Source organism: Podarcis erhardii (genome assembly GCF_964252035.2).
Source record: "Podarcis erhardii genome assembly, chromosome: 13".
NCBI lineage: Eukaryota > Metazoa > Chordata > Lepidosauria > Squamata > Lacertidae > Podarcis > Podarcis erhardii.
The window spans coordinates 9779086-9791520 of NC_138502.1; the positions used below are offsets into that span (position 1 = coordinate 9779086).

The 12435-nt window shown below is 40.3% G+C and overlaps 2 protein-coding genes across 2 annotated transcripts in view; both read left to right on the plus strand.

Moving 5' to 3' along the window:
* Positions 1 to 11885, plus strand: part of LOC309326875 (taste receptor type 1 member 2-like) — a gene marked incomplete at both ends in the record, with an annotated part of 30335 nt that extends 18450 nt beyond the window's left edge. The window contains 2 exons of the mRNA XM_081835907.1: positions 11747 to 11779; positions 11862 to 11885. Coding sequence (XP_081692033.1) covers positions 11747 to 11779; positions 11862 to 11885 — 57 coding nt within the window. The remainder of the gene's footprint in view (positions 1 to 11746; positions 11780 to 11861) is intronic.
* Positions 4232 to 5131, plus strand: LOC309328402 (vomeronasal type-2 receptor 26-like; the record flags this gene model as incomplete). Its single annotated transcript, XM_081838401.1, has 1 exon — positions 4232 to 5131. One exon carries the CDS (start codon positions 4232 to 4234, stop codon positions 5129 to 5131), a length of 900 nt encoding a protein of 299 aa, XP_081694527.1.
* Positions 11886 to 12435: the final 550 nt, after the last annotated feature.

The following is a 12435-nucleotide window of genomic DNA, read 5'->3' on the forward strand; positions in this document are numbered from 1 at the left end:
GACATATAAAAGACTTCATGGAATGCTGCATGACTATTAAAAATCTAGTAAACACTATGTACCATCTTTATCTTCAAGGCCATAATACGGTACATCTTGAGATTGTAAGTAATGTGAAGGAGATTATGCGCTGAAATATCTTAGTTGATATTTTAGATTGTAAAATGCTATTTTATTTATTGATTTGTTTTACCATGTGGGCTTATAGCTGAATAAAGTATTATCTATCTATCTCTCAAGTAGCGACATTCATGATCAAACAATAAGATGGCTAACCAGTAATACCAGGAATAACATCAAATATACTTTGCCAAACCCCAGTAAGCTTGTGACATGCCCGCTATAAATGTATAAAGGTTTCCCCATAAATGTAGAAGGTTGTAGCTCCACCATCAAAGGGATGGCGTTGAAAAGGTGATGCACAAAAGCTCAGCTGGAGTCCAGTGCTAGAAAAACGCTACCTTCAGCAACGCCTCCTGGACTATGGCCACGATGGTATTTATAGGAAGCTTAAGCTATATTTTAACCCAGACATCTCATTCCTGGCACAATCCATTTGCATTTAACATCTTTGAGTTAATCCTGGGGGGGAAATACATAAGATGACTGGAACCCTTCAAGTATTAAGCAGATTGGATACAATGATGTTTAAAAGTCATTATAGAAAGCAGACCAGTCCCTTCCCCAAAGAAATGTTCTGTTCTGTAATAGTTGAAATCAGAGGCCCTGCTTCTAGACTTGTCATTCAAATCAGTTAGACATCACATAACTTATAAAACTCCCCCAGAACCGAGCTTATCTGAGTCTTGTTAGAGGCCTCCTTAGCATGACAGTGTAGAACTGGCAAGTCCCTGGCGGGGGCCTCCAACTATCTTAACTCTCCAAGGCCTGGGGCAAATGCACCCAGCTGCCCCTTCTTTGCATGAATAAAAATATTTCAATTAGATCCTCTGGAGCAGAAGAATATTCAAAGCCTTTATCATGCCCTTTCATTGCCAGGCATAATAAAGAATTTGAATATTCTTCTGCTCCAGAGGATCTAATTGAAACATTTTTATTCATGTTTCTGCTATTTTTAGAATATTGGTTTTAACCCTCTGGTTATTGGATTTATTTGAAACCAAATCCTCATCACAACACTAATAATAATACATAATAAATGTGTGTATCGGCTTTGTACATATATGAAATTATGAGGTGAATCAGGGTGATGTAGGGGGCAATCCTAACTTTTGGAACTATCCCAATTATTATTCTTAATTGATTAATGCTTCATATTTATCTATCCCTCCAGCATCTTTACCTCCATCGCATCATGATATAATATTTATTTAGGATATTGATTTCCACTCCTACTCTGTGGTTTTTGAAATGTCATAATTAATATCCTAGCTGTTTCCCCATTCCACAGATAGCCTGCCCACAGTTTATTATTTTTTTCAAAATAATATATGTGATTGATACAATTAAATTTTAAAACAGAAATAAAAATATCTTCTGTTACGTTCATTTTTAATTCAGGTAGGTAGCCGTGTTGGTCTGATGCAGAATGAATGAATAAATAAATAAATAAATAAATAAATAAATAAATATTGTCCAGTAGCACCTTAGAGACCAACTAAGTTAGTTCTGGGTATAAGTTTCATGTGCATGTACACTTTTTCAGATACACTGAAACAGAAGTCACCAGGCCCTTATACATAGTAGGAGGGTGTTTAGTAGGAGATGGGTGATTTACTCAATGGGTATGGTAAACCTGTTGACGACTGTTAGTGACAGGAAAAAGCATGAGATAGTATGCAGATAACGAAAATTATTTTTAGCATATGTAATGAGACAAGAATCCAATATCTCTATTCAGACCAGGTCTCTCCATGGTTTTAAGTTTGGTAATAAGTTGCAATTCAGCGACTTCTCTTTCAAATCTATTTCTGAAATTATTTTGTAATAAGACAGCTACTTTGAGATCTTGTATTGAATGTCCTGGGAGATTGAAGTGTTCTCCTACTGGCTTCTCTGTCTTGTGATTTCTGATGTCAGATTTATGTCCATTTATCTTTGGCGTAGGGTTTCATTTTTAATGTGACTATACTATGCAGTCAATAGATGTTTTAAGGTCTTTTCAAAGGACCTTCTTTTACAGGCTCTTCAAATTTGGAATGATTAGCTTGAAAATCCTTTTCTTTGAGTGTTTAATAAATAAATACCAAGATGCTTTATAGGCGAGCTACCAATGAATATTCAAATAGATTGTTATCTTTTCATTTAGTTCTTCCATTAAATTAATTCCCTTTATTGATTTTGTGTCCTATATAAGAGAACCATCCTAACTATGCTAAGCCAACTAAGTTCAGGTTAGATGTAATTCTTTTTCACCTAATGCATACCTTTGGCCCTTCAGCTGGGAAACTTTGCTTGATAGGAATGCTAATTCAACAAAATATGGAGGGTCATAGGGTCTCTAAACTAGTTAATGGCATTACATCAGATAACATGTTTGAGTGCTTGCTGAGCTCAGTACAGAAATTCTAACTTTAGTGTTTAAGATGCCTGACATAATCAGTATTTCATCCAGTGAAACTTGCACCTGTGCTCATATGGATATGCTATTCCATATCATTTACACTCCTATTTACTGGTGATTCATACTGATTTAAGATCAATTTCCCAGGCATTTTCTTAATAATAACCTTTCCCTTTGGATAGGTGCCACCCCCTTCAGTATGTAATGACCACTGCCATCCTGGTTACCGGAAGTTTAAAAAGGAGGGGGAGAAATTTTGCTGTTATGATTGTGCTCCATGTCCAGATGGGATGTTTTCTGATGAGATTGGTAGGATTTACTATTTTGCAAGTTAGCTGTTATTAACTTCGGGTGCCCCCCTTCAAATCATGGCATAATATATGGTTCTTATTGTTTATATAGTTAAGCTTTATGGAAAGATCTTGTTAATATTATTTGAACTTTTAATATAATAGAAACACAGGTAAAAAAATATTTCTGAGTAACACTGATGTAATAATGACATGATCCATGGTCTGAAAAATGTGGAAGAACATTCCATTAATATTGTTCATTATTTTTAGTCAGTGTGAAAAAAATACTTTTAAAGCAGACCTGTTATGAGATTCTTCAATAAAGTATTGAGAGCCCCCAAGCAATAATACATTGTACTCACATTTACCTAGTGCATTTGTGTCTCCTTAGAAATATAGAAAAGGATGTGGGTGGTGCTGTGTTCTAAACCACTGAGCCTCTTGGGCTTGCCAATCAGAAGGTCGGCGGTTCGAATCCCTGCAATGGGGTGAGCTCCCGTTGCTCAGTCCTAGCTCCTGCTAACCTAGCAGTTTGAAAACATTCCAAAGTGCAAGTAGATAAATAGGTACCTCTCTGGCGGGAAGGTAAACGCTGTTTCCGTGCACTGCTCTGGTTTTGCCAGAAGCAGCTTAGTCATGAGTCATGACCCAGGAAAAACTGTCTGCGAACAAACGCTGGCTCCCTCAGCCTGTAAAGCGAGATGAGCACTACAGCCCCAGAGACGTCTGCGACTGGACTTCACTGTCAGGGGTCCTTTACCTTGACCTTGTTAGAAATATAGAGACCTAGACATTGTACTCATAGTCCTTTCAAACAATATAGTTTCTGGCTCACCACTGCTCAGACTTCCAGAAAAGCACATCCTAAATAAGTCTCCAATTCCTCATTCTGTCCCTTCCTTTCTACATCTTTCGCTGTTCCACACATTGGTTATGAATGTTCCCATAAACCATTCGCCCAGTAGTTCTTTCCTTTTTGTTAATCTCCTTTGGTCCATCCCCAGCATCTATCCTTATCTCTGCCTTTGTCACACATTCCAGCACGTTCAACTTCTCTTCTAGGTGGTGCATACAGGAGAAGAAAACCCAGAGGACCTTTCATTAATAATAATTAATATTTATTATTTTTGCTCATGTTGCAAAATTATCTAGCTTCCCCGATATTGGATATCATTTGCACTGAATCTCTCTTTTTACTGCACAGCAGTTATTATTCTAAGATGGGGAGAATGGGGGTCAAGAGTGAGTACACAAATACACACACACACACACATTTGTTTGATTGCTGGCATTCCTTTTTTGGGAGCCAATAGTTCAGAAGGTTTTGTAACCCATGGTGAATCTATGTTAGGTGGACTCTTGAAAAAACTTGAGAACAATTTTAATTGAATTAAATTTCTTCCCCTCCCCAGATATGGAAACTTGTGTCTCTTGTCCAAATGATCACTATCCAAACAAAGATCGGGATCAATGCATTCCTAAGATTCCAAACTTCCTGGCTTTTGATGACACTTTGGGCATTGTTCTAATTTCCTTTGCGCTTTTGTTGTCTCTGACCACAGTTTTGGTGCTTGTCATCTTCATTAAATGCCGGGACACTGCCATAGTCAAGGCCAACAACAGAAGCCTCACCTACATTCTTCTCATCTCCCTCCTCTTGTGTTTCCTCTGCTCTTTGTTGTTTCTTGGAAAGCCTAATGGGGTGACCTGTCTTCTGCGACAAACTGCTTTTGGTATTGTCTTCTCTGTAGCCCTTTCTAGCATCTTGGCCAAAACCATCTCTGTGGTTTTGGCATTCATGGCTACTAAACCGGGATCCAGGATGAGGAAATGGATTGGTAAACGCTTGGCTTATTCCGTAGTCATCTCCCCCTCCAGTACTCAAGTAGGGATTTGTATTCTGTGGTTGGGAACCTTTCCACCATTCCCAGATGTGGACACACCCTCAGGGACTGAAGAAATTATATTGCTATGTAATGAAGGCTCAAGCATCATGTTTTATTGTGTCTTGGGCTACATGGGCTTCCTAGCCATTGTCAGCTTCACTGTAGCTTTCCTTGCCAGGAAGTTGCCTGACAGTTTTAATGAAGCCAAGTTCATCACTTTCAGTATGTTGGTCTTTTGCAGCGTTTGGCTCTCTTTTGTTCCTACGTACCTGAGCACAAGAGGAAAATACATGGTAGCTGTGGAGATTTTCTCTATCTTGGCTTCCAGTGCAGGGTTACTAGGATGTATCTTTTCTCCTAAATGCTACATTATTGTTTTTAGGCCTGAGCTTAACAACAAAGAGCAGATAATGCAGAGAAATAAATGAATAATAAATCTGGGTATTTTTCCCCTGCACAGGGAAATATAACATAGCTACAGAAAAACTGGTACTATGTGAAATAATTAAAGTATTTAAACATTTATTATTATTATAGGGTTGTTTTGAGATGAAAAAAAATATTTTATTTTTATTGAAGTTATATTTCTTTGTGGGAGCCAGACTGAAACAATTATCATAGGGTTGTTGTGAAATCATTACTTTTTATTTTAAGTGAAGCTATAATCCTATCAAAATAGAGTCTTCTTTGTGGGACCCAATCTGAAGCTCCAAAGTCTATTTCTGTAACATATGAAGAAAGAGTTCATGTTTTTATTTATATTTTGGGTAATCTATACTGAAATGTAAAATGTGTTAATAAATTGGGACTACTTGAAGGGTCTAAATTTCTTCAGAATTTTGTGGTGTGAAATGGGCTTTTTTAAAAGAAAATGAGATGCAAGTCTGATATATTCACACACACACACACACACACACACACACACACACACACAATTTGTAAAGGAAATCTTTCTATTATTCAATACTTTATTGCCTGGGTATAATGAAATAATGCTGGTTTTATGTCATGATTTTCTGAATTTTATTAGTTGACATATATATCAAACATGAAATCAAGTCAGTTTTCAGTGCAAATCTTTTTTTATAAAAAAACAATGTACAGTGGCAACTCGGGTTACAGATGCTTCAGGTTACAGCCTCTGCTAACCCAGAAATAGTACTTTGGGTTAAGAACTTTGCTTCAGGATGAGAACAGAAATCATGCAGTGGCGGTACAGCGGCAGCGGGAGGCCCCATTAGCTAAAGTGGTACCTCAGGTTAAGAACAGTTTCAGGTTAAGAACGGACCTCCAGAATGAATTAAGTTCTTAACCCGAGGTACCACTGAATCAAAAAATATACCTTCTGTTGATATTTACGCAGAATGGTAGATCCCACCCGAGCCAATTGTTTCACTTTCTTCATGGTGTTATGAGACTTTTGGGGGGAGGTGGTAGGCTGAATGCCCAGAACTCCCTTCTAATTTTTGGACCCTGCTTCTAATTCCTGGTTCCGGCATGGATTCAATTGCTCGAATAGCCAAGCTAGGTTGGTAATTTCCTAGTTGATGAGCCGCTACAAATGACAAAGGAAAGGTATCAGACGAACAAGAAAGCCAAAGGGAGGGAACTGTTTGTGTCAGAGTTAGTTCAGAAAACAAAGAGTTTTCATAGAATCATAAAAGTTGGAAGGGACCCAAGGGTCATATAGTCTAACCCCCAGCAATGCAGTAATCTTAGCTAAAGTATCCGTGGCAGATGGCCACCCAACCTCTGTTTAAAAACCTCCAAGGAAGGAAAGTCCACCACCTCTCGTGGGAGTCTGTTCCACTGCCAAACACCACTTACTATCAGAAAGTTTTTCCAAATGTTTAGCCAGAATCTCCTTTCTTGTAACTTGAAGCCATTGGTTCGAGTCTTACCCTTCAGAGCAGGAGGAAACAAGCATGCTTCCTCTTCCGTGTGACAGCCCTTAACATATCTGAAGATGGCTATCTCACTCTCCTCTTTTCCAGGCTAAACATACCCAGCTCCTGGGTCTTACTCCCCTCCCCCTTTGAAGTTGGGGAGAATATTTGCCCGCTTCCAATCTGTAGGGACCTCACCTGTTCTCCAAGAATTCTCAAAGATAGTAGTCAAATGCTTTGAAATTACATCCACAAGTTTCTTTTGTACCCCTGGATGCAGGTCATCAGGCCCTGTAGATTTGAATTCATTTAAAGTAGCTAGGTGTTCCCTCACTACCTCTTTTCCTATCTTGGGCTGGTGCTCCCTCCTTACATCATTTATTCTGTTATCACTAGGTTGGGCATCACTTCCCTTTTGGGTGAAGAAAGAGGCAAAGTAGGTGTTGAGTAGCCTTTCCCATATGGAGGACCTACCACTTGCTTGTTCTTCCTCTTCAGACATAGCCAAATAAACCTTTTATTTTATTTTTAACTTCTCTTGCAAACCCCAGCTTTAGCCAGTCCAGCTTTTCCCCTGCAATTGTTGGCTACTCATGTATTTTCCTCCTTTGTAATTATCCCTTTACCCCCTTTCTTAAAGCAGAGTTGAGTTTAGAATAGTTTGGGCGTGATTTGAGCTAAGGAAAAAAGGTTGCAGTCTGGTAAAGGCAGCAGTCCGTAAAACACAGAAAGTTAGAGAGATAGTCAGAGTTATTGCTGAGGTCAGTTTGAATCGAAGGTTGCAGATATGGGAGAAACAAGACCCTACTAGGGTGATTATGCTGTGAACCCCTCCACCGTAGGCTCAGGTTGTACATATGTGTAAATAAACCATATATCACAAAGATGCGATAGTCTCATATGTGTCTCAATTTCTAAAAGGAAACAATAAACATTCTCTGGACTTTTGCACCACTCAGAGATTGGGGATGGCATGCAACACTATTTTTTTTTTCCACTCCAAGCCTTCTATAACAAATTTTAATGCTGGGACATATTTCTTAATTTAACCAGGACATTCTCATCAGCATATAGAGAGGAGCAATTTTGGTTTTCCTCAGTTTCTGTTTTCACAGTCTTTAATTTACATTTCCATACCAATTTGCATTCTTTTGACCCAAGTGGGCTCCCACCAAGTGTACAAGGGTGCTCAATATCAGCCATGCCAACGGCCCAACCCATTTGGATATTCCAGAGGTTGGGCAGTGCTTTGACCAGAGCGCTGGTCATATCAGCCAGAAAAACCCCCAGAGCCACCTGGAATCCCATTGGATCCATCAGCCTCTGTGGGCGGACCATCCTCATAGGTCCTCCACTTTTGCAAAAGGGGAAAGGTGCTGAAAGCTGACCATGACAAGGAACTGGTGTAAATGTCCCCAACTTTCTGATCACCCTTTTCCTACCCAGTTAAGAACACTTTTGAGGTTAATTTGTGTCACTTACTTTAAGTTGTGGGGCTCAGCCTAAAAAGTTCCTAATGGGGAACTTGCAGCTGATTCCTATAGGACTTGCAGCTGATTCCAAGGGACATCCCAGAGGTGTCAGTGCTGATGGGAGCTGAGAGGGAGCCTTGCTTGCCAGCGGGGGGGACGACCTCATATTTGCCTGGTGTCAGGTATGTCAGTCTGTGCCATTAATTCTTCCTTTGGCATATATTATATATTTTCTTTTTGGAATGACCTTATGACCCAGAACAGAATTCCTGAATAATAATACCTACCTGTTTCTGGGATCAACTCATAAACTCTACAACTGCCTCTTTTCCTCGCCGAACAAATTGGGCAATTATTTTTTGTCATTGCATTTAGGTCTTATTTGTAGTATCTACTGCAACAGATTCTGTACCATATGCAGAACGTATGCAACTTTATGGTAATACATTCATCTTAATCATGCTTATGTATTCTAATACAGACTCACATTTTTTTTTCCCCATTTGTGACTGATTTGGTTTGGAACTTTTGCTCCCTCAGTTGTCATCAAGCAACAATTGGATGGGCAGCATTTCTCCCCCAGACCTAATGCCTAAGAACCATTTATTACTCACAATTATTGCTCAGCTTGCATTTCCCTTCTCTCTCTCTCTCTTTCACACACACACACACGCACACACACACACTCCACAGCAGAAATTTGTTTGGTCAGAAATCATGTCACAGTCAGATTGTGCACTTCTTCAGATTTGTGCAAAAAGTGAACACACATAAATACTGCATGCAAAATATTATTTTATTTCTGAATATATTTTAAATCCTTAGATATATAATTTCAGCAAAAAGTTGTAAGTGTAGCGCAGTTCCTGGTGGATGATCCAAGTACTTATTAATGTGTTCCTTTAAGGATCTTAAAATGACACCAGAAACTCTGCCATTATTCAATTATTTCTTCGTTTTAGCTGTTCCCTGTTGTTCAACTCAGGCCTCAAAATAATAATGTAGCATTTTGGAGAAAAGATGCAGCCTAGCAACCCAGCACTGGAGGCCAAGATGGAGAAGATTTCCACAGCTACCATGTATTTTCCCTTGGTGCTCAGGTAGGTTGGAACAAAAGATAGCCACACACTGCAAAACACCAGCATGCTGAAAGTGATGAACTTGGCTTCATTGAAACTGTCTGGCAACTTTCTGGCTAGGAAAGCTACACTGAAACTGATGGTTGCCAAAAAGCCCATGTAGCCCAAGACACAGTAGAACATGGAGACTGACCCTTCATTACATTCCACAATGATTTCTCCAGACACTGATTGCATGTCCTGACCTGGAAATGGGGGAGATGTGGCCAACCAAACAGCACAAATGCCTAGCTGAGTAAGAGAACAGGAAAAGACAATTGAAAGTGCCAACCTTTTCCCCACCCATTTCTGGAAAATGCTTCCTGGTTTGGAGGCCATGAAAACTACAACCACTGTAATGGTTTTGGCCAAAACTGAAGAAATAGCAATGGAGAAGATGATGCCAAATGCTGTTTGTCGAAGCAGGCAGGTCACCTTATTGGGTTGTCCAATGAAGAGCAAAGAGCAGAGAAAGCAAAGAAGGAGAGCGATCAGGAGAATATAGGTAAGGCTTCGGTTGTTGGCTTTGACAATGGGAGTGTCCCTGTGCTTAATGAAGACTGCAAGTACCAGAGCTGTGACCAGGGAAAAGTATAGAGCCAGTGTTGCTAAAGAAATACCCAAATGTTCTTCAAAAGAGAGGAAGGCCTGGACTTTGGGGAGGCAGTGATCCTTTCCCTTATTTGGGTACTGATCTTCTGAGCAGCTGATGCAATAATCCATGTCTACAAGCGGAAAAAATACCAAATTTAAAATTGATTTGTTTTCTGGAATAAGATACCTTTTCAAACAGGTCCATATAACTCAATACTTGCAGCCACAAAAGACCCTAACCATATCACACCCTAACTATACCTTCTTTATTAAGCTGTACGATGGGAATTTAGAGCAGTGTGTAGAACATAACAGGTATTCCAAGTATATTTTCTCCTGGGCTTTTTAAATTTTAACATGTTGAGTGCTTTATTCCCCCCCACACACTTCATTCTATGTCTGTGTGATATTCATTTTTTTGCTGGTTCTAAATTGTCCAAACTGCTGTTCACCTTATTTTATGCTTATTTTATGAGTTTAGGATTTTTTTATTTTTTTTTTGCTTAACAAATTGCTTTTTTTCCCAGAGGGGATTTTAAAATTGACAGAGAATGTATCGGTTACCTTAAAAAGATTCACCTCTTCCCTCCAATACTAAACGTTATGTTTATCAGTCTGGAAGCGAAACAACAAAACCTGAAGCTGAGGGTTGTATCCAGTGCTAGTCCTATGCAGAGTAGATGTATTGAAATTAAGGCACATGGCTACATTATGTTCATCAACTTCTTTAAGTGGATCTACTCTGAGTAGGATTTGGTTGGATGCAGCCCTAAAGCAGTAGTTTCCACAATCTGCTAATCCCCACAGATATGCATAAATTTATTTTTTTGCAAATTAAAAGCAAAATTCTAAACAAAAAATGAAAAAAATAATCTGATGAGGCTCTGTGGACCTCATGATAGCATTTATAAGAAAGAAAGAAAGATGGTGACACATCTGAAGAAGAAATAAGGGAGGGAGGGAGAAAGAACTCTACTTGAGCCTATCACACTGAACAGTATCTTGGAGGCAGTGATGCACCAATATTCATATGGTGTGAGGTTAAAAACCTCTACTCCCTATTCAGTATCAAGAGACTTCACAAGGGAAGAAAGGAGAAAATGTGCATTTTTCCTTTCTTGATCTCCAGAACCTTCATCACTTGTGCTTCACATAAAAGCATAGGAAGGTTTCCAGGAGATGAGAGGGAAAGCTGTGTTTCCCCATTTCTCATAATAAAGGTAAAGGGACCCCTGACCATTAGGTCCAGTCGTGGCTGACTCTGGGGTTGTGGCGTTCATCTCGCTTTATTGGCCGAGGGAGCACCGTGGTGTACAGCTTCCGGGTCATGTGGCTAGCATGACTAAGCCGCTTCTGGCAAACCAGAGCACCACACGGAATTGCCATTTACCTCCCCGCCGGAGCGGTACCTATTTATCTCCTTGCACTTTGACATTCTTTTGAACTGCTAGGTTGGCAGGAGAAGGGGCCGAGCAATGGGAGCTCACCCCGTCGCGGGGATTCGAACCGCCGACCTTCTGATCGGCAAGTCCTAGGCTCTATGGTTTAACCCACAGCGCCACCTGCGTCCCTATTTTTCATAATAGAAACCCAATAAAACAATTACAAGACTCAGTGGTGGAGCCATGATCAGGAGCACGCTGGGGGTATTCTATACAGATTGCCTTTCTTTTTTATCCAAATGACTGAGCAAAACCATTTAAGATAATTGGAGAATGCGTGATAAACACATTATTTCATTTCTACTTCAGACAGCTACCAAGGACGCAAAAAGATCATCAAAGACAGGCATTGGTATATCTTTCAGATTATACAACTTGTCACAAGTCACACAGAATTGACTATTTGATCAGATCCATATTTCTTAATAATAAATCTCCTACCCTGCTGGTCTGAAATCTTCCCTTCCGGACATGAAGTGCAATCATAGCAACAAAATTTCTCCCCCTCTTTCTTTTTCTTGCTGGTACCAGGAGGACATTTTTCATTACACTGGGAGAAGGGACGTACCTATTATTGAAGAAAGGAAATTCAATTCCAGTGAATATAGAAAGCTTAGAGTAAGGTCCATCACTTCACTGCTGTCAGCCATCCAGCTTTGGGTATTGGTGAAATACCCATTCTCAATTAAATTATTATGTCTTAGATCAGTGTTTCCCAACCTTTTTTGGGCAAAGGCACACTTGTTTCATGAAAAAAATCTCGAGGCACACCACCATTACAGCCCCGTGACGTCAGCGCGCAGCGTCACGCCGGGAGGGATGCACGAAAGTGTAAGTTTCAATTTTTTCCCCTCCCCCTTGCCTTCCTTCTGTGCCAACCGCCAAAAAGCCAAGAAAAAAGCCAAGACTTTAGGGCAGCAGGTCGACACGGAAGAAGCTCCTACCTAAGGACAGGTGCGACGGCCGTGTCCTCTTCTGCCACACTTGGCAGCCCTGCCTCACGGTCGTGACTCCCACCCTGATTTCTCCCCGCAGGTCGAGCGGCACAGGCAGCCCAATGTGTCCAGCCCAGACACAAGCCCCGCTTCCCCACTCTAGATCCTGAATGCGACCAAGTGCTCTGGACTCCCGAGCAGGGTGGGAAAGAGGACTCGCATCTGGTAGCCTCCGGGCTCCTCGCCTGCTCGAGGGATGGCATTGCAGGCAAGCTGCCGGCCGTC